The sequence below is a fragment of the Coturnix japonica genome, chromosome 4, assembly GCF_054131305.1.
Source record: "Coturnix japonica strain WE chromosome 4, WE-NBRP24, whole genome shotgun sequence".
Taxonomy (NCBI): Eukaryota; Metazoa; Chordata; class Aves; order Galliformes; family Phasianidae; genus Coturnix; species Coturnix japonica.
Genome location: NC_140666.1, coordinates 18,861,339 through 18,878,755, shown reverse-complemented (window position 1 = coordinate 18,878,755; position 17,417 = coordinate 18,861,339). Strand labels below are relative to the sequence as shown.

The 17,417-nt window shown below is 50.5% G+C and overlaps 1 protein-coding gene across 2 annotated transcripts in view; it reads right to left on the bottom strand.

Annotated features, from left to right (window-relative positions):
- LOC107312875 (gamma-aminobutyric acid receptor subunit gamma-4) overlaps positions 1–15,757 on the bottom strand; it is a 40,131-nt gene extending 24,374 nt beyond the window's left edge. Inside the window, exons 1-3 of one of the 2 annotated variants that reach the window (XM_085544665.1) lie at positions 15,734–15,757; positions 2,506–2,654; positions 2,240–2,307 (exon numbers count right to left, since the gene is read on the bottom strand). In XM_085544665.1, the coding sequence (XP_085400791.1) occupies positions 2,240–2,242 (3 nt within the window). In that variant the 5' untranslated portion in view covers positions 2,243–2,307; positions 2,506–2,654; positions 15,734–15,757. Of the gene's footprint in view, positions 1–2,239; positions 2,308–2,505; positions 2,655–7,382; positions 7,689–15,733 lie in introns of those variants that run through there. The other variant, XM_015860693.3, reaches the window with a different exon arrangement.
- Between the last annotated feature and the right edge of the window lie 1,660 nt (positions 15,758–17,417).

The following is a 17,417-nucleotide window of genomic DNA, read 5'->3' as shown; positions in this document are numbered from 1 at the left end:
CTTGTCAGTACCTTGGGAAGCCCAGGTGCCTCAAACACAACAGGTTCAGGGGACAGGGAAGCCACTTGTATCCCTTTGGAAATCCCACCCCACTCAGCAAACGGAGCATGAAGCACTGGGGCCTGATAGAAACTGCTTATCCTCACGTTGTTTTGTCTCAGCCCTCCTCTGCAGGGTTGTATCCTGTAGCTCCTAAACCCTACTCCTACTATTTAACCATCTCCTTGTATTCTTTCTAGTGACTGTCCCAGAGCTGGCACTGCTTAGAAAGTCCTTTACACAGATAGAAGAGAATGTAAAATATGCTCGAGTACCTAAATAGGAAACAAGACTGCCATTCTGATCTACAAGAGATACTAGGAAATCACTTTACATTTCTTCCCCCTCCAAACCTGCCTGCGTTCTGCTGACTCCTGAATGTTAATGTTATTTATGACAAGTGATTGATGAGAAGGATGCAGAATTCACACCCGGCACAGGGCATTTTCAAATCACCTATTCATTTTTAAGGACCGGAATCAGTTTTGCATCCTGACATGATTTATCATTTGGAGGTTGAGCAGCAGCTATGCAGGACAGGCTTCCAAGCCCTGACAGAGCATCACTAGGCTGAAGGCAGCAGTGAGTACTTAACCCTGTGAGGGGCGAGAAAAAGATCACAGGAGGCTCTGTATCTGCAGCGGGCACCACAGATGCAGATTACAGGTGGGCACAGCCTCTCTCCTAAGCCAGGAGAAGAATTCAGCAGTGCAGATGGCAGAAGGCTGCCAAGCAAGGTGACAAGACCTAGGTCTAGATGTCTTCAGGACCTTTATTATCAGCCGGGCATCTTAGGAAGGAAGGTTAAGCTCAAGTTTGAATCAGGGATGCCCTTAAGAAGTTACTTCAGAAGACGGGGCAGGAGAAATGCCCATAAAAAAGTCTAGTCGGGAATGTCATCTGGAGGCATCTTCAGATCTCTGGTCAGTGCTGGGAGGAAGCACTGTGACCAGCAAGGATGGGCAGGGAGCAGAGGAGACAGGTGTTTCATCTGCCTGATTTCACAGTGTACTGAACAAACTTAGCATGCCTGAAGCCCCAGTATTTGCTGCCAGGTTATTAGCCCAGTGGATCGAAAACTACTGAAGGACTAGGATGGACGTATGTACTTCTCACATATGCATCACCATGGCATAAGCTTTGTTTCTTAGGAAACCAGACCAACGGTGCCTAGTGCTCTGCTTTGAAGAACTGAACTCTGAGTGGGCTCTTCTGAGCCACTCTTTGCTCCCCACCCCCTGTGTGGTCATGCAGATCTCCAAGAGATCTATAAAGGGGTAAAGGAAACAAATGAAGAGGAAGCATGGGGAAATGTACTGTGGCTTGGCTTGATTTCCTTGGCACACTTTCAGGAAGGTCAAAGCAGATGTGTGCTTGCAGCCAGAGGTGACAGCCATACAGCCTAGGTTAGGCACCACAGGTTGTGGTTCTTTTCCCAGACCCACAAATACAAGGACAGGAAGGGCTGCTTTAAAATGATTTTTGGATTGAAACTTGTCTTACATCTACAGTGCCATTCCTCCATCAGGATCACTGAGCTCACCCTGCTTCTAACCAGCAATAGCAGTCAAGCCTTTTTGGCCCCAGTTATCAACAGGTCAGAGCACCTCTTCCCAAAGAACTCAAACAAATCCAGCTCTTAGAATCACAGAAACATTAAAGTTAGAAAAGACCTCCAAGATCAGCTAGTCCAGTCATCAGCCCATCCCCACCATGCACACTAACCATGTTCCTCAGTGCTACATCTACTTTTTCTTGCATACCCCATGGGCAGTGACTCTACCACTTCTCTGGGCAGCCTGTTCCAGTGCCTCACCACTCTTCCAGAGAATCAAATTTTCCAGCCTGAACCTTCCCTGGCACAATTCGAGGCCATTACTTATTGCCATTACCTGGGAGAAGAGGCCAACCTGCACCTCTCTACAGTCTCCTTTCAGGGAGATGTAGAGAACAGTAAGGTCTGCCCCGAGCCTCCTCTTCTCCAGAATAAACAATCCCAGTTCCCTCAGCCACTGCCCAAAAGACTTGTGTCCAAGACCCTTCACAGCTCCACTGTCCTTCTTTAGACATGCTCCAGGGCCTCAATGCCTTTCTTGTAATGACAACAGCAGGACACAAGCCAGCAGTGAGGGTCAGTTGCCTCCCACATCCCATACCCTCAGATGCAGTGCTCTGCTCCTACACCAGCAATGCCACTCACCATTTGGATGACAGACACAGGCCCAATGCTGTTCACGTAGATATCCACATCGATAAATGTGGGCTTGACTGTAAAGAAAATAAAACTAGTGTAAGAGGGGTCAGGATCACTAATGAAGGACTAGGGGGAGGTGTAGGTGTGCAACAGGGAGAAGAGTGAAGACCACCTGACCAGAAAGCCCAAATAGAGCAGCCTTATTCTTTTAATGGAAAACCTGGGTTGGGTCACCACCACCAGACTGCCCACAAGAGCTCAGGGATACTTACTGCCAATGTCAGGCCTCAGCTTGTTGTCGTAGTTCTTCAGCAGTGAGTTGAGGATCTGCGTGGCATCCGTCTCCTGTGCCTTGGGGGTGAGGACCCAGGTTTTATTGATGCTGAGGTAATCGTAATCATACTCCTCTGTGCTCTCACACCTGGAGCAGAGACAAAAGACACATCACTGTGACATCTCTCCAGTGCTCAGTGGGAGTCGGGGCACAGCTGGGTTTCAGAGGCACTAAAGGGGAGAGAGGAAGGTGATGAGTGTGAGGAGGTCGGGGATCTCCTCTCAGTAATGTGAGGTGACACACCTCCGCTCATTGCAGGGTCCCAGCCAGGGGCTGCCTGCTGACCCCAGGAACCTCAGCTGGGCTCATGGCTGCTAACACCTGGAGTGAGCATCTTCAGGGGAAGGCAACAATGACCAAACAGTACAATTTATAGAGAAAACACTTCAGAGAAGAGGTCCTAAAGCCACCAAGCAGGCAGCACGCAAGCCTGGCTCACCAGGCACGCAGCCATCTGCCCTGCACAGATCCTGGGAAATTAAAGCCTTATGCAAACTCCTTTGCCCACAGGCTGTGTTCTGCCACAACCCATTCCCTGCTCACCAACCCTTACTCCCCACTTAGAGATGGGGAAAGTGGAATATCTTCCAGTTTCAAGCCAGTATTTGTCCTCCTTTGAACACATTGCACCAAGCAGCAGCTTCTCCTCATCCCTATCAGAAATGCCCTCTCTAAACCTTTAGTACCTTCCCTTATCCTAAAAGAGCCTTCCTACCCCCATCTAATTAAATTAGGCCCACGTGGTCACAGGGAAAGCTCTAACCACCCGCCACTACCCTGGGCAGCTCATTCACAATGCTGTCCCTACAAAGACGCAGCCATACAGGTGAGAGGATGCCGAGTGATCCTACATCCCACCCCGCTCATCATCTACCATGTCAGCATGTCTCGCTGCGGTGCCAAGCATGGGCTCAGCAGGAGCTGCCTGCTGCTGTCACCTCCCAGCTGGAGCCCGCAGCACCGAGGTGTGAGCGGGCACCTCTGCTGCACGGCTGCCTTTAGTGCCAGGCAGATGATGAAGGGAACAAAAGTGTTACGCTGACGTGTTGCCGTTCGTTTATCAGAAGCTCCTCTTTTAACCACCCGATGAAAGTTGCTTTCACAGCCACTCTCTGACTCCTTGCATCTCCCCAGCTTTCAGGTGCTGGAATGCATCTCTGGGCTGTGTGCGGCTGCCTGCCTGCCTCTGCACGTTACGTGCTGCTACATCAGCTCCTTGTTCCCTGTCTGATTGTGCGCTGCGCTTCCTAACGAGGCTTAAGGAGCCTTAAAGCAGGGCTGTCAGGTTGTGCTTTCCTACCCAAGCTGCAGCAGCGCTAACTCGCTGCCTTCCAACTATGGCCCAGGGGCAGTTCCACAGTCCTGAGGCTGCACCCACCCCAAAACTGGATCCTGCGGACAGGGGGAACAGGGAGGGATATGTGTCTCTGCCCACAGCCCAGCAAGGGGGAGTGAGCCCAGCTGCTTCCCTTGCTGCCTTTAGCAGAGTGGGAACACAGCAAAAACTCATGTCAGTGTTCCCTTGATCCTACCAGGACCCAACCCAGGACACATCACCTGCCAGCACTCTGCCCTCCTGCTGCCCCTCCAAACCCAGCTCTTGCATCTCCAGGGCCGCGGCAAAGCTCTAAACATCCCCCTGGGCTAAACCAGGCCAGTCTGCATACCCTGACCTCAGCTTTCTGGCTTTCCCCATTTTGCACTGTTGCTGAACACCCTGCGGTTTGGGGTAGGAGCCACATCCATATTACAGATGCAGTGACACTACCAGAAGTATATATTTTTTTCTTTTTTTCTTTTCCTAATGCAGCTAATCCTGGGCTGCTAAAACCACACTAAGCCATTTTAGCATAAGCAAGCCAGCTTTTGCCGGAGAAAATATGCTTTTGGTGAATACATGTAAGACACACAGAGCAGCTCTTCATGACCAGATATGACCCCGGTGCTACTCTATAGCCTCCACACCAGAGGCCCCAGTTCAAACCACAAGGCAAGAGCCCAGGAGTTATCACAGAAGACAGGAGATAAGGGATGGAAGCTGTGCATGTCCCACTCCAGCTGCAGATGGGAACGTCACACTGCAAACCTGCAGCAATGCCCAATGCTCCTGTGCACAGTGCCGTCCCTGTGGCTCTGTCTCCTCACACAATGCTGCTCTGGCTGGGTGACAGGGGAAAGCCAGCTCCCATATGTCTCCGTGCAGCCAGGAGGAAAGGCAGAGCCACATTTCCTCACCTCTGCTCGTGGAAATGTCAAAACAGCCACCTCACAGCGCTGCTGCTCACAGCCACAGGGTGCAGCTGGGAGCGCTGTGATGAGGACAGCAGCACAGGAGGGCATGGGGACACTGCAGGGCAAAGCTGGGAACCTGTGGGGAGTCCTGCTTTGAGCAGGCAGCATGGCAGGGAAGTGTCCTGTCCAATGTGACCATGTGTACAGATGGGATTGGACAACGCTCCTTGGGCAACCCCGGGCAATACTGCAGGACACTGACAGTTGCTTGCCTCCCTTATTCTGTTTTACAGGAGCAGGCACCTGTTTTACTGAGGTTCCCAAGCACGCTGATGGGCAGATTAAAAGCAGGGCCAGCTAAGTGGTTCCCAGCAGGTGCATTCGCAGGTTGCTGGATATTTGCTTCCCTTCCATTCCTTTGCTGGGGAACTCAGCTTTGTCCTGCTCTAGTGCCATGGGCTGGGGAACTGTGGGGAGACCAGAACTGATACTTCTCCCAGCTCTGCCATGACCCTGCCCAGCAGCCTTGAGTGTGCAAAGTCTGGGGCTGGTAGCATCTCACACTAAAAGATGCCACCATCGGGGTGCTGGTGCCCTGCCCTGCACTCCATCCCCAGTCCTGAAGCAGAGATGTCCAGGATAAGGTACTGACCCCAGGCTGAGAGCGCCCCACCCCTTTGTGAATGCAGCTCAATGCCTCGCCTGCACCACAGGAACAGACAGCAACACAGTGCAAGGACATTTCACCTGGCTGAAACAACACTGAGCTCAATCCCAATTACTGCATGCTAATGTGTCCTTGTCACCCATCCCGATGTCTCCAAGGGCTTGTAGGCACAGGAACGTTCAGGTAAATTAATCTAAATTAGAAGTAGGCAGAGAATTTAGGGACAGGGGGCTCACTGAACAGTACTCGATGTGTTTCACCTGTCGTTATACCTCTCCTTGCACAGCACACCCACTGAAGCTCTGTTGGTGAAGCCTGCACTGTCAGTGCCAGCTTTCTGGATGCGTAACACTGTGCTGGGTACACCTCCAGGGCTCTGAGCTGGATGCCTGGTCCCAGCCAGGGAAATGCTGATGGGGAAATGGCCTGGGGAGTGCTGAGTCACAGCACAGAGCATCCAGCCCACCCCACACTGGGGTCTTGCAGCACATGCTTAGAGAAGAGCTTGCACACACTGCATCTGATCCAAGCTCATCACCCAGGCACCCACTGTCAACACAGGGCTGCCTGCAGCCAGGAAAATGCTGTAAGTGCAGGATGAGACCCCAGTGGTACCGCTCGTTCCTTTACTCCTTTTTCTCCCCCAGTCTTCCTCTGCTGCTCCATCACCCCCACACCATGCACAGCCACTTCTCCTTGCAGCTCAGTGAAGGAGTAGGCACTGGCAGCAGGCAGAAGGGAACCCAGGCCAGCTGTAGGATACAGCTCCTCACTCAAGGGCACATGAATACAGGACTTAACATCACCTCCGTGCAGTTTTGCAGCCTGTCCTCTCTAAGCACAGCATGAAAGGAACCGTGACCACCACGGGTTCCTCTCAGCCCTCAACCACCCTGGGTGCCAGGCATGAGCCGTGGGGCTGCTTTCTCAGTCTCCATACTGGCACGGCTGGACACTGGAGGACAGCAGCAGGGACCAACCTGCCCACCCTGAGTTCAGGGAGTCTGGCAGAGAAGACCTTCAGTAGCAGGATTCGTGCTCCCTGCCCCTGACTGCATTTGTAATGGGATTTGATCGGCTTTAAGGCGGCTTATTCTGTCAATTAGCTTCAGCCAGTGAAATCCCTCTTCTCTCGAGCCCCGGGGGCAACAATCTGCTGACATGTTCTTTCCCAATCCAGCCATTAAACTCACCAGAGGGGATAGCAATTGTTAAAACGGCAATAATAAACTAATACATAAAATAAATAATTAAAAATAATTAAAAATGAATAAATTAAAAGGAGTAAGAGAGGGGAAAAAAAAAATAAAAAGAAACTTGAAACCCCTTCGTGCTTGGGGTCTTTCACTGCTGTTTACAGAAAGGCGCTACGAAGCGCCGGCACTGGGGTAGAACCGTGCCCGCGGCCCCACGGCTCCGCTGCACCCTCGCCCTTATCCGGGCAGCATCGCGCTCCCGGACCGACACCGGGGCCAACCTGTGGAGCGGGGCAGAACCCAAGCTGTTCCCTCCCGACAGGTGCCGAGGGACGGGGACTAACGGAGGGGCCCCGCTCAGCTCCGGGTGGAAACGCTCCGGTGATACGCGGAACAACCGGGAGGTGCCGAGCTTCCTCTGGTTGCCTCCCCCAGAGCTCAGCCCTCGGCGGGATTCGGCCGGAGAGGGGATGGAGATGTGGGGAACGGGGCGTCCCTTCGATTCGTGGCGTTCAAAATGGGGACCCGATGCGCAAAGGCACCGCGCGGGCACGGTGCGGTGGGACGCGGAGCCTCGAGGCGGACTGTTATGAGCCGCCGGCCGCACGGCGGTGCCCAGACCCCTGCTGAAGCCGCCCCGCAACTCCGACCTCCTCCGCGCCCATCACCCCGACGGGAAACTGAGGCAGCGAGCGGGCACCCGTCCGGCGGGGTGCTTACCTGGCAGAACGCAGCGCCGGCCCTAGGGCCAGGCAGAGCAGCAGGACCATCGCGGGCATCTCGGCGAGGCGAGGGCCGGCTCCGGGTTTGGGGGGAGCGGCGGCGGCGGCGGCGGCAGCGGGACCCCCCCTATACCCGCTGCGCCGCGCTCCAGCCCCGCCGCCTCCCGCCCGGCTCCGCGCCGCCGGGGAGGCAGGGGAAAGTTGGGCATCTCTTCTGCGAGTCGGCGGCGGGCGGAGGAGGGGCTGAGCGCAGGGTCCTAGCTCCCCGCGAGGGGCCGCCTACCGCCCCCAGAGGGCCGGGCGGCAACGGGGGGGCTCCTCGGAGAGCCCCCGTCAAACAGCTGCCGGCACCGCGCCCCGGGAGCCGACAGCGGCAGCTGGCACCGGGCTGGTTCTGCCCCTCTGCGGAATGGCAGGCGGCGAGGTCCTCGCCTCATTGCTTTTAGTACATAGAGATTTCTTCTTCTTCACTTATTATTCTATTCTATTTTAGAGAGGGTCATCATCAAAAAGAAAGAAAAACAACGCAAAGCATATGGTGTTACAGTAGGTGCCCTCCCACCTGTTGGCCTGCTGTCCTGTGAAAACAAGCTGTTGAGATGCATGAGGGGCTGAGGGTTTTGTCTGCCACTCCTCGCTCCTACTCTCCTGGTTTGCCAAGGATCTCGTGTGTTCTTTTTGCTGCAGGCATTCTCCTTGTAAACAGGAGTAGTAGATTCCTTCTTGGCACGTTGTAGGTCAGAGTTACTGGGAATCAACTTTGTTACAGCTACATGCAGATGGGATAATTATCCTTCATTAGCTGGTAACAGCCCATGAGATGCAGGAGCCTATTCCCCAAAGGGCCTGCTTGTGCCTCTTGCAGACATCGTAGGATCACAGAATGGCTTAAGTTGGAAGGGATCTCAAAGCCCATCCAGTTCCAACCCTCTGCCAATCCCCCACCAGCTCAGGCTGCCCAAGGCCCCAACCAACCCGGTCTTTAGCACCTCTAAGAATGGGGTACCCACAGCTTCTCTGGCATCAGTGCCAGTGCTTCACCACCCTCTGCTAAGGTCACAAATTGGGATTTGATGCCATTTGATGAAGTGCCACCATGGGCAATGAGTTCCCTTGGCTCTGCCACAGCCTTTCCCCCCCAGACACAGTAAAAACTCTTCTTCCTTCCCCACTGGTAACATGCTGGTAACCACTGTCTCATTGACTCAGTTCAGCAGGACAGGGATGTGTCATTTCCCCATGTTCACATGTCTTACAGCCAGGACCAGTCTCAGTGGGGATGAGAAGGGCTACAGGAGCACAGGCAATAAATAACAGCGGTGTACCCAGGGGATTTTGCAAGGCTCTTCCTACTCAGGCTCTCCCTTGCTGATTCTTGCAATGATCACCTTAACCCTCAAGCATGAGATCTGAGCAGCATCAAAGCCATAGGAGGCAGCTGCAGGCATCGCAGCTCCAAGATGGAATTTCCTTGTAACTGAGCAGCTGCAGCTGATGTTGCTTTTAGTGCATGCACAGAAGCCACTCTGGGATGATGGGTTTATAGGAAGCACATGTCAAAAGAGTAAATAATGAAAATCAAAGCAACAGCGGAGGTGAAAAGAGCTCTTTCAACTTCAAAGCAAGGCACCAGATTGCCCCAGAAGTCCTTCAGAGACCCAGATGAAGCTGAAGTAGGAAAAAACGCAACAGGAGGATGCAGCTGTTGAGGAGCTGTAGGCTTGAACAGATCACAGAAAATCCAGGGGTTCATACATGTGCTCTCAGCTCCCCCTCAAGACGCAGGATGTGAAGTGGTACGTGTGGAAATTCATAGCATGAATTTGACCATCCCTTCTTCTACATGAGTATGGAGATCTGGGGCAGGACAGTGCTCACAAAGCTGGATATGTCCTGAACAGAGGGTGGGGATCAGAACATGATGCTGTTTTGGGGACACCTTCCAGGTAGCTGTATGCACTGAACAGCTGTCCTCCCTGATTTTCTTCATCTGTGATGGTTTCTTGATTAAACTGCTCTTTTACTTGTGCCTAAGGTAGGGATGAAGTATGCCGATGCTGTGCATAGGAAAGGAAGGGGAGAGCACTGCCTTTCCAACACCTGATTTACCAATAGTGCAGACTCAGGAAGGAAGAAGCCTCTTCAAATTCACAGTGAATGGCTTTGAACAGAAAAGAAATAACACTCAGTCTGAATGCTGAGAAGCACAAAATGTCCTGCACCAGCGCGCTGGGAGGAAACAGTCCCTGTTTTCCACTTAGAAGAGACATTTGTTTTGAGGTCCTCTGTTGTGGGATTCTCCAAACTTAAACAGGAGATGAAATGTTTCATTCAAGTAGCTTTTCCTCCCTTCTGGTATTATGATTTAGCTGGCAAACTGATAAAACCAATTATTTACAGAGTCCTCACGAACACGGACCCCTAGGGACTCTGCTGCCACAACGAATGAAGCTTTGCTCGTGCTGTCCTCACCGCTTGCACAGGGACTGCAGAAACAGCTCTGGGAGAAGCAGAGGCAACTCCAGCCCTGTGCCAGGTCCCCTATCGTGCAAGGCTAGCGAGATTCCCGAGGGAGCTGCCCCATAACCAGAGCTGGAGCTGCAGGGGGAGGCGGAAGGCGAAGCGCTCTGGCAGCACCACGGACAGCGGCCGCTCTATTGGGCTGCACCGGGAGGGCTTCGCTGATGGAAAAAGGATGCAAGTGGAGGGAAGTATTAACCCGAGGCGTTTAAGAGCTGGCTACTGGGAGAAAACAGGCTCTGGAGGGCGGCATGGAGAGGCATTTGCTATTTCTGCCTCCTGTCGGAGGAGGGTTTGAGTTGCCATTGCTGATGCTCACTCTCCTGGCAATAAAATGGGGTCATGTTGTGACCCGGCAGCTATATGGTTTCCCTCTCCTTTTCCAAAGCTGTGGGACATTCCAGCAGAGGTCTGGTCCAAGGGGCCCACTTGGAAAACTCAGAGGATGAAACCTGCCCTCCATATACCTAAATTCTCTTCTCTGAGCTGGGGCATGTCCTGCATGGTAGAAACACTTGTTTCCTCTCTGAGGGCATTTGTTCAACACATCCAGGTTTTGTCTGTTCAGGCTCACCAGGCAGACCGGGCACAGCAGCAGATGCTGCATCTGGGCTCACACGACATCAATAACTGCTCCAGCTGGGCTCCAGCTTCCCACTGATATGGACAGTGATGATAGATGAAGCAGAGAGGACACAGTTTGATTTTTAGGTGCCAGAGCGAACTTGTGGATTAAAAGAAATACTGGAGATATCTGGAGACTGAAGAAATGTGACATGAAGATTTTCCAAGGAGAATGAAGGGTGTGGGAGGACAGTCCAGGCCGAGAACTGATGCAAGCTGTCCCAGGGGGGTATTGATGGAAGCAAGAACTTTGCTTTCATTCTCTGCTGCTACATCAGACAGGGCCTGAAGGAGCCTCCCTGCCCCTTTCCAGTGTGAACAATTCCTCTTTCAAGCTAGTTAGTGGGAAGAGATCACTGAGCAGATACACGATCTGATCCTGGGTGTCAAAATGTTTCTTGCTGTCATCACGGGGATGGAAAGGATGCCATCACCAGGTCTTTTTTTATGGTTCTGTTCTTCTGGCACTCTCCCCAGCTTGGGGCTTAAAATGCTATATTCCTCCTTGGGATCAATACATAAAAAGAGAACATGTACATAGGAAAGAGTGCGGAGGTGAAGGGAGCTGGCAGCATTTGGTGAAAAAGGAAAAAAATCCTCAGCAAATCGAGCAGCAGAAGCTCCACTAGGGTTTCAAATGGGAATTCACAGCTATGCCATCCATGCACAGGATGTCACATGTCTGTCACAGGAACTGTGGTTGGGTGTGTGGACAACAGCATCACTCCCAAGCAGGACACGTTCTAAAAGGTCTGCAACTCCTGGTGTATATTCTGGGGACACACAGCTGCAGGAACAGAAGTAATTGCTGCCCTTCACTGTAGAAATGCAGCTGCCCCTGGACACAGACAAGCTGTCTCCTTGTCAACCTTTGTCAAAGTAGTTCAGCATGAGGGAAAAGGAACCAGGAAAGTGATGGAGATGAAAACACAGGGATTGGAATGCCAATTGCATTTCACACTGTGACTTCCTAGTAGCTGGGGAATAGGTGGGCTTGAGGCTCTCTAAAGGGCACAGCTGAGTTCAGGGCAGAGCCTGCACATGCACAAGCTGGGGCTCATGGAAAAACCCCACAGGGAGATGGGGTCAGCCAGAACACTGCCTGGTCGTCTCTGTACTGCAGCTCCACAGGAACCCACTGGCCTCCCTAGCAGGACTTAAAGACGGAGCACAGTTTATTTGTTGTTAATGTCCTTAGGCATTTCTGCTTGGAGCTGCAGGGTTTCAATGACTCCTCTCCATGCTGTATCAGGAATGTTTATACAATAGTAAATAATGCTAACTGCTCATCTGTGGCCGAGCTCAGCTGCTGCAATTGCAACAGATGCCTGCAGCTAGCCTATGTTCTCATACCTCTCCTTAGAAGCTGTGAGGCATTTCAGGGTCTCATTACTTCCCTCTCTTGCAAAGCTCTGGTTTCCCTCCTAATGGAGGGACAAGTCCACACTTAAGTACCTGAACCCCAGGGACATGTTTTGGAGGGGTTGGCTTCTGCTGTAGGCAAGGGATGCAACACATGGGATGCTGCAGTCCGTGGTGCCCCCCATCAGTACTATTTTGGTGAGAGCTCACCAAGGAGGTGGCTCTTGGGCAGATGAGACCTGACATACCTCAGTGCACTCTGATGGGCTCTCTGCAGGGCAAACTACTCCCACCTGGAGCACTTAAGGGAAGAGATCATTCAGTCTTGCATCAACACGTACCCACCATGTCCACTATACCACACCCCTCAGTGACACAACTATGCTTTCCTTAAACACCTTCAGGGACAGTGACTCCCCCACTTCCCTGGGCAGCTTGTGCCACTGCCTCACTACGCTTTCTAAGAATAGTTTTTTCCTAACATCCAACCTGACTCTCTTGGTGCTCTCCCCCACTACCCCAGCCCCTCCAGCTGCCAAAAGCAATCAGTGGCAGCTGAGGCAACAGAGAAGCTGACACAGAGCCACACTCAGTGCCCTGCAGCCTCCACACTGCAAAACCAACTGGGCAGAAATGCCTGCATTTCTGGAGAGAGATTCTGGCACTGGGGTCTAGTAATTGCCAGCACATCAGGAAGGAGATATCTTCCTCTAATGCTGGCTAAGCTCCAGTCTTAATCTTGTTCGTCGCTGTTAAGTCTCAGCAAAAATCAGGCTGATGTGTTGAAAGGAGGTGAAATAAAAAGATTGGAGAGAAGACTGAAGCCTGTTCAGAAAATGGAAAAGAAGAAATCTTCAAAGGTTCCCACGAGCCCACACACCCTGGCCAGGGAGAGCTGCACAGATAAACACTGGGAAAGCAGCAAGAGCCTCGCAGGGTGTTTTAGCTTAATAGACTGTGTGAGGAGAGAGATTTGAGGTTGGAATGTCAGGAAACAGCAATGGGAGTGGAATGCCTGGTGTTGAGGTCTATAGGGTATAAAGGAAAGGGGTTTGGGAACACACATGGGCTACAGCACTGGGACCTCCCCCATCCATACAACCATTGCCCAGCTATTCTCACAGATGCAGTTTCCAGAACCTGTGTTTGTCACCTCCTGCTGCCGTGGGTACTCATATCCATTCAACAGCCTCAGGCGATGCACTGCAGTTCAGTAAGGCTCTGCCTCAAAGGCACTTCACCTCACTGAAAGTGCATTTGGGATGAAGGTCAGGGAGCATCTCTTGGGCAGTTACATTCATTCAGCACACAATTCTGTGGTGTGTGGTGAAGAGACTGAGGTGCAGGGGATACATCAAAGCAGAATGGAGTCTGGAGGTGGGTCCAAAAGGAGAGCGGCATGCAAAACAAAACCATTGGCTCCCAGGAGAGCCAAGCAGCTATTTTCCCTTCTGTTATCACCTATGAGTTTAGTGGACAAGAGACTCTGTCTCCCAGGAGGCTGTTAGAGAATGCCTCCCAACAGCAGTCAAATCCCCCAAAAAAGAGCAAGCCGTAATTACACCCACACAGCTCTCCACACACTGCGCTAAGCTTCACTCCCTCTCTCCCCCCCCCCCTCCATCAGAAATGCATCCATGCTGATGGAGTGGATATGTTGATTAAAAATCCCCAAAAATGAATAGATCAAGAGAAATGTGCCATATCCCTGCAGCAAGGGTGAAGTGCTTTTTAATTAAGGACAAAGAGATGCAAATGTCCTGAATCATCACAAGCAAATAGCAAAATAGCACCTGTCAGAATGTGAAAAAAAACAAGCACTCAGCATTCCCTTGTGATTAGCTTGAAGGAGGCATGGAGTTAAAAAAAAAAATAAATAAACCCCACTGAAAACTGAAATTGGGGGAAGCAGAATTTCATTTTTGTCACCCATAAATGTTCTTGTCCAGAAGGAAAGGATGTGGATGTGGGGATGTGGTGCTGCAGAGCATCCCATGCACACAGTTGTAGGACTGCATCCAGGACAGTGCTCATGGGCATCCCCTGGTTTAGTACCATCACTATCCCAGCACTGAGGAACCAGGGCTGGGGTGGGGGGGGCACGAGGGAAAAAGCAATGAAAGGAGTGAGTGTTGGGAAGCACAGCAAGAGCCAACACAGCCCAGAAGCAGTGACAAAAGGCTGTGAAAGGAAGGCAGAGCGAAAGGGAAATGCCTGGAATAATAAGTGACGGACGGATGCCTTTGAAGGGGACTCGGGTTTCTCGGGTCTCTAGCCTGACCTACTTAAAACTGTCGTAATCTGATGAAGGAGCAACCTCTGGCTCTAAATATAAACTTCACTCCTCTTGCATTGCTTCTTGCTGCCATTGACTGTGGTCAGCAGCAGCGTGTGAGGTGCTGTATGCACCCCACAGGTTGCAGAGGCACAGGAAAGGGCCCTCCACCACCATGAGGCCCCCATGGGGCTGCCAGGCTCTTCAGCCACAAGAAAGGACCACACAGCAGCACTGAGCCTGGGGAGACAGCACTAGCACTGCTTGACTTTCCAGCAGCCTTTATGAACAAGAGCATCACTCTGCATTGCCTGTGGGGAATTAAATGATGCAGATCTGCCAGGTAATGGTTCTTGGTGTAAGCAAGGCAGAACTGTGCATCAGGACTCAAAAATAAGAACTCCCCCTTCAAGTCCTTGTATATGTGTGATTTGCAGTCAAACATCTCTCATTTAAAATGAATCACAAATTTAGTTGCACAACAGAGTCCTGCGGCATCTAAACAATTAGCAAATTTAGGCAGAATTTGGCAATTAGTTTAAGCTAGAAGAAAAACAAACAAAATCACAATCCAAGAATAAAGAGCAGCAATCAAAGCACTTTTTTCCCCCCACTGTTTTAAAAGGAAATGTTTTGCTTAAGAATGCCAAAATGTTACATCAATCCATTTTCTAAATTAAATGCTTCAAGTTCCTCCACCTCAGCACACCACTGTTCATTTAAAACATGACCTTCTCTGAGTAAAAGAACAGAGAACCGCTGTTTTGGCTTGAGCAAGATACCAAGAGGACAAGATAATTTTTTCTCATTTGCCCCATCTTGCTGAAAAGCCATATAAAATTTCCACATCACAGAACCATAGAAACCTTAAGGTTAGAAAAGAATACTAAGATCAGCCAGTTCAACCCATCCCCACCGTGCTTGCTAACCACATTCCTCAGTCACACATCTCTGTGGTTCATGAACACCTCAAGGGATGATGACTCCCCCACCTCCCTGTGCCACTGCCTCTCCCCTGCTCCTAAGCAGTTCCTCCTGATATCCAACCTGAACCACCCCGACACTATCAGCAGATTGCTGAGACTTGCAGTATTGTCAAATCAAAGGCTTTCATCACATCCTTCCACAAATAAGATCTCTGGGACCAATGAGCTGTTTGGGACACTTTATACACATTTATCCAATTCCTTTACTTCATTAGCTAAAGTCTATGTAAGAAAGAAAGGAAAAAAAACAATTATGTTTTTGAAGCAAGTCATTACAGAAACTAGCAGGTGGTTTGTCTCATACCACCAGCAGAACGAGATGAGTTTGTTCCCTTTGTGGCGACAGGCCCCGTTAATTTTCTTGGCAGGACCTCCCATGCTAAAACAACAATGCAAACATTTGCTTTGACTTTTTTTGACAGTGTTTGTGAACACCAGGAAGCTTGTGGCATGTAATGCTATAATGTGATGGAAAACATAGCAATAATGGTGGGATAGCACAATCCTAGGTTGCAGGAAAAGAAGACAAGCCCAAATGTAGCAGCCATAGACACAGAAGTAAGGGAAGGAAAAATTGCTTACCTTTAGAAAGCCTCAGGTAAATAGGAATCTCTAGTGAGAGGTTTGCAACTCCACTGCCAGCCCTTAAATGAGGTCTGGGAAGGGGTGGATCCTGGCTCCACCCCTTCTGGTCACTCAGGTACATTACATGCACCTGAGCTCCCCTGGGCTGGCCCTGCCTTCCCACCAGGTGCTCAATCACTGCTTCAAGCTGTGACTTAGCATTTCTGCTGCAGAATTAAAAAAAAAAAAAAAAAAAAGAAAAAAGAAAAAAAAAAAAAAGAAAAAAAAAAGAAAGAAAGAAAACAACGGAAATTCTCTTAATGTGAAATGCTATTCATGTTAATTTCTGCAAAGCTCAAATTTAGGATAAAACGGGAGCTGACAGGTTCTCCTTGAAGGAGGCGTGAGGACAGAAGATGATATTTAGCAAAGAGAAAAGGAAGATCAGACAGGCAAAGTGGATTTTTTTAAAGCTCGCAAGGAGATGCTAAGCTCAATAATCAGACAAGAAAGGCAGCGAGCAGCTATCAAAGCAGCACCATTTTAGGAGCCATACTCATCTGAAAGCAACTTTTAGTTCTCAGGAAAACTGCCGCCTCAACAGCTGTCCCAATTAGAGCCAGCCGGAAATTTCCCAATAAACCAACATTTTGTCAGAAAATAATTCGCTGAGTCTGAAGTGCTCCGAGTTGGCTGAACTGCTGCTGGATGTGAGTGGGGCTGCGGGGGGGCCGGCATTCAGCTGGCAGCTCCCTGCCACCAGCAGGAATGGGGATGGGAAAGGCAATGTTGGGGAGCAGCTGCAGGCACCAGGAGGTGCCTCGTCCGTGTCATTTATATACTTGAGATTTGGTTCGAAAAAGATAAAAAGGCAACTGAGTTTCTTATGAACCTGAACTTGAGCCAGTCGGATTTGTTTATGTCACCATCCCATATGCCTGACCTCGTTTTAGGATCCAGCACATAGATCTGCCAGGAAATAAAAAAAAAAAGAAAACCAAAGCGTTGTGGAGAGGCTGATGCTGGAGGTGCCTTCTGTCAGGCGTGGATGCTTGTGGCCATGGTTATGTCTATTTGCCCTGTGGCCAGCAGCATTCATGGGGGTTCTTCATCCCTGGGGTGGCCTCACCAGGAGTCTCCTGATACCTCCTTCCTCCTCTTCTAAGCTGACGTTGCCTACATGTGTTTGAGAAATGATATGTTACCACCAGACGTCTCACTGGGTTTGTTCCTGCTGCTTCACTACTTAGAATCATAGAATTGCTCAGGTTGGGAAAGACCTTAAAGATCGTGAAGACCAACGGCAACCAAACCATACTACCCTAACTCCACTAAATCATGTCCCTGAGCACCATATCCAAATGGATTATAAACACATTCAGGGATGGTGGCTGAACTACCTCCCTGGGGAGCCTATTCCAATGCTTAACAACCCATTCTATAAAGAAGTTTTCCCTGATATCCAACCTAAATAGCCCCTGGTGCAACTTGAGGCCATTTCCCCTTGTTCTTTCACCAGTGAGAAAAGAACCCCACTCTCACTGTAAGCACCGTATTTAAAGTGAGCAATAAGGTCTCCCCTCAGTCAGAGAAAGTCAACAAGACTTATTGTAGAAGATGCTGTGTAAAGCTTCACTTGAGTGTGGAGAGATGTCATCTGGCTGTATTGAAATAAAGAATTAAAAAATCCACCAGGAAGGAA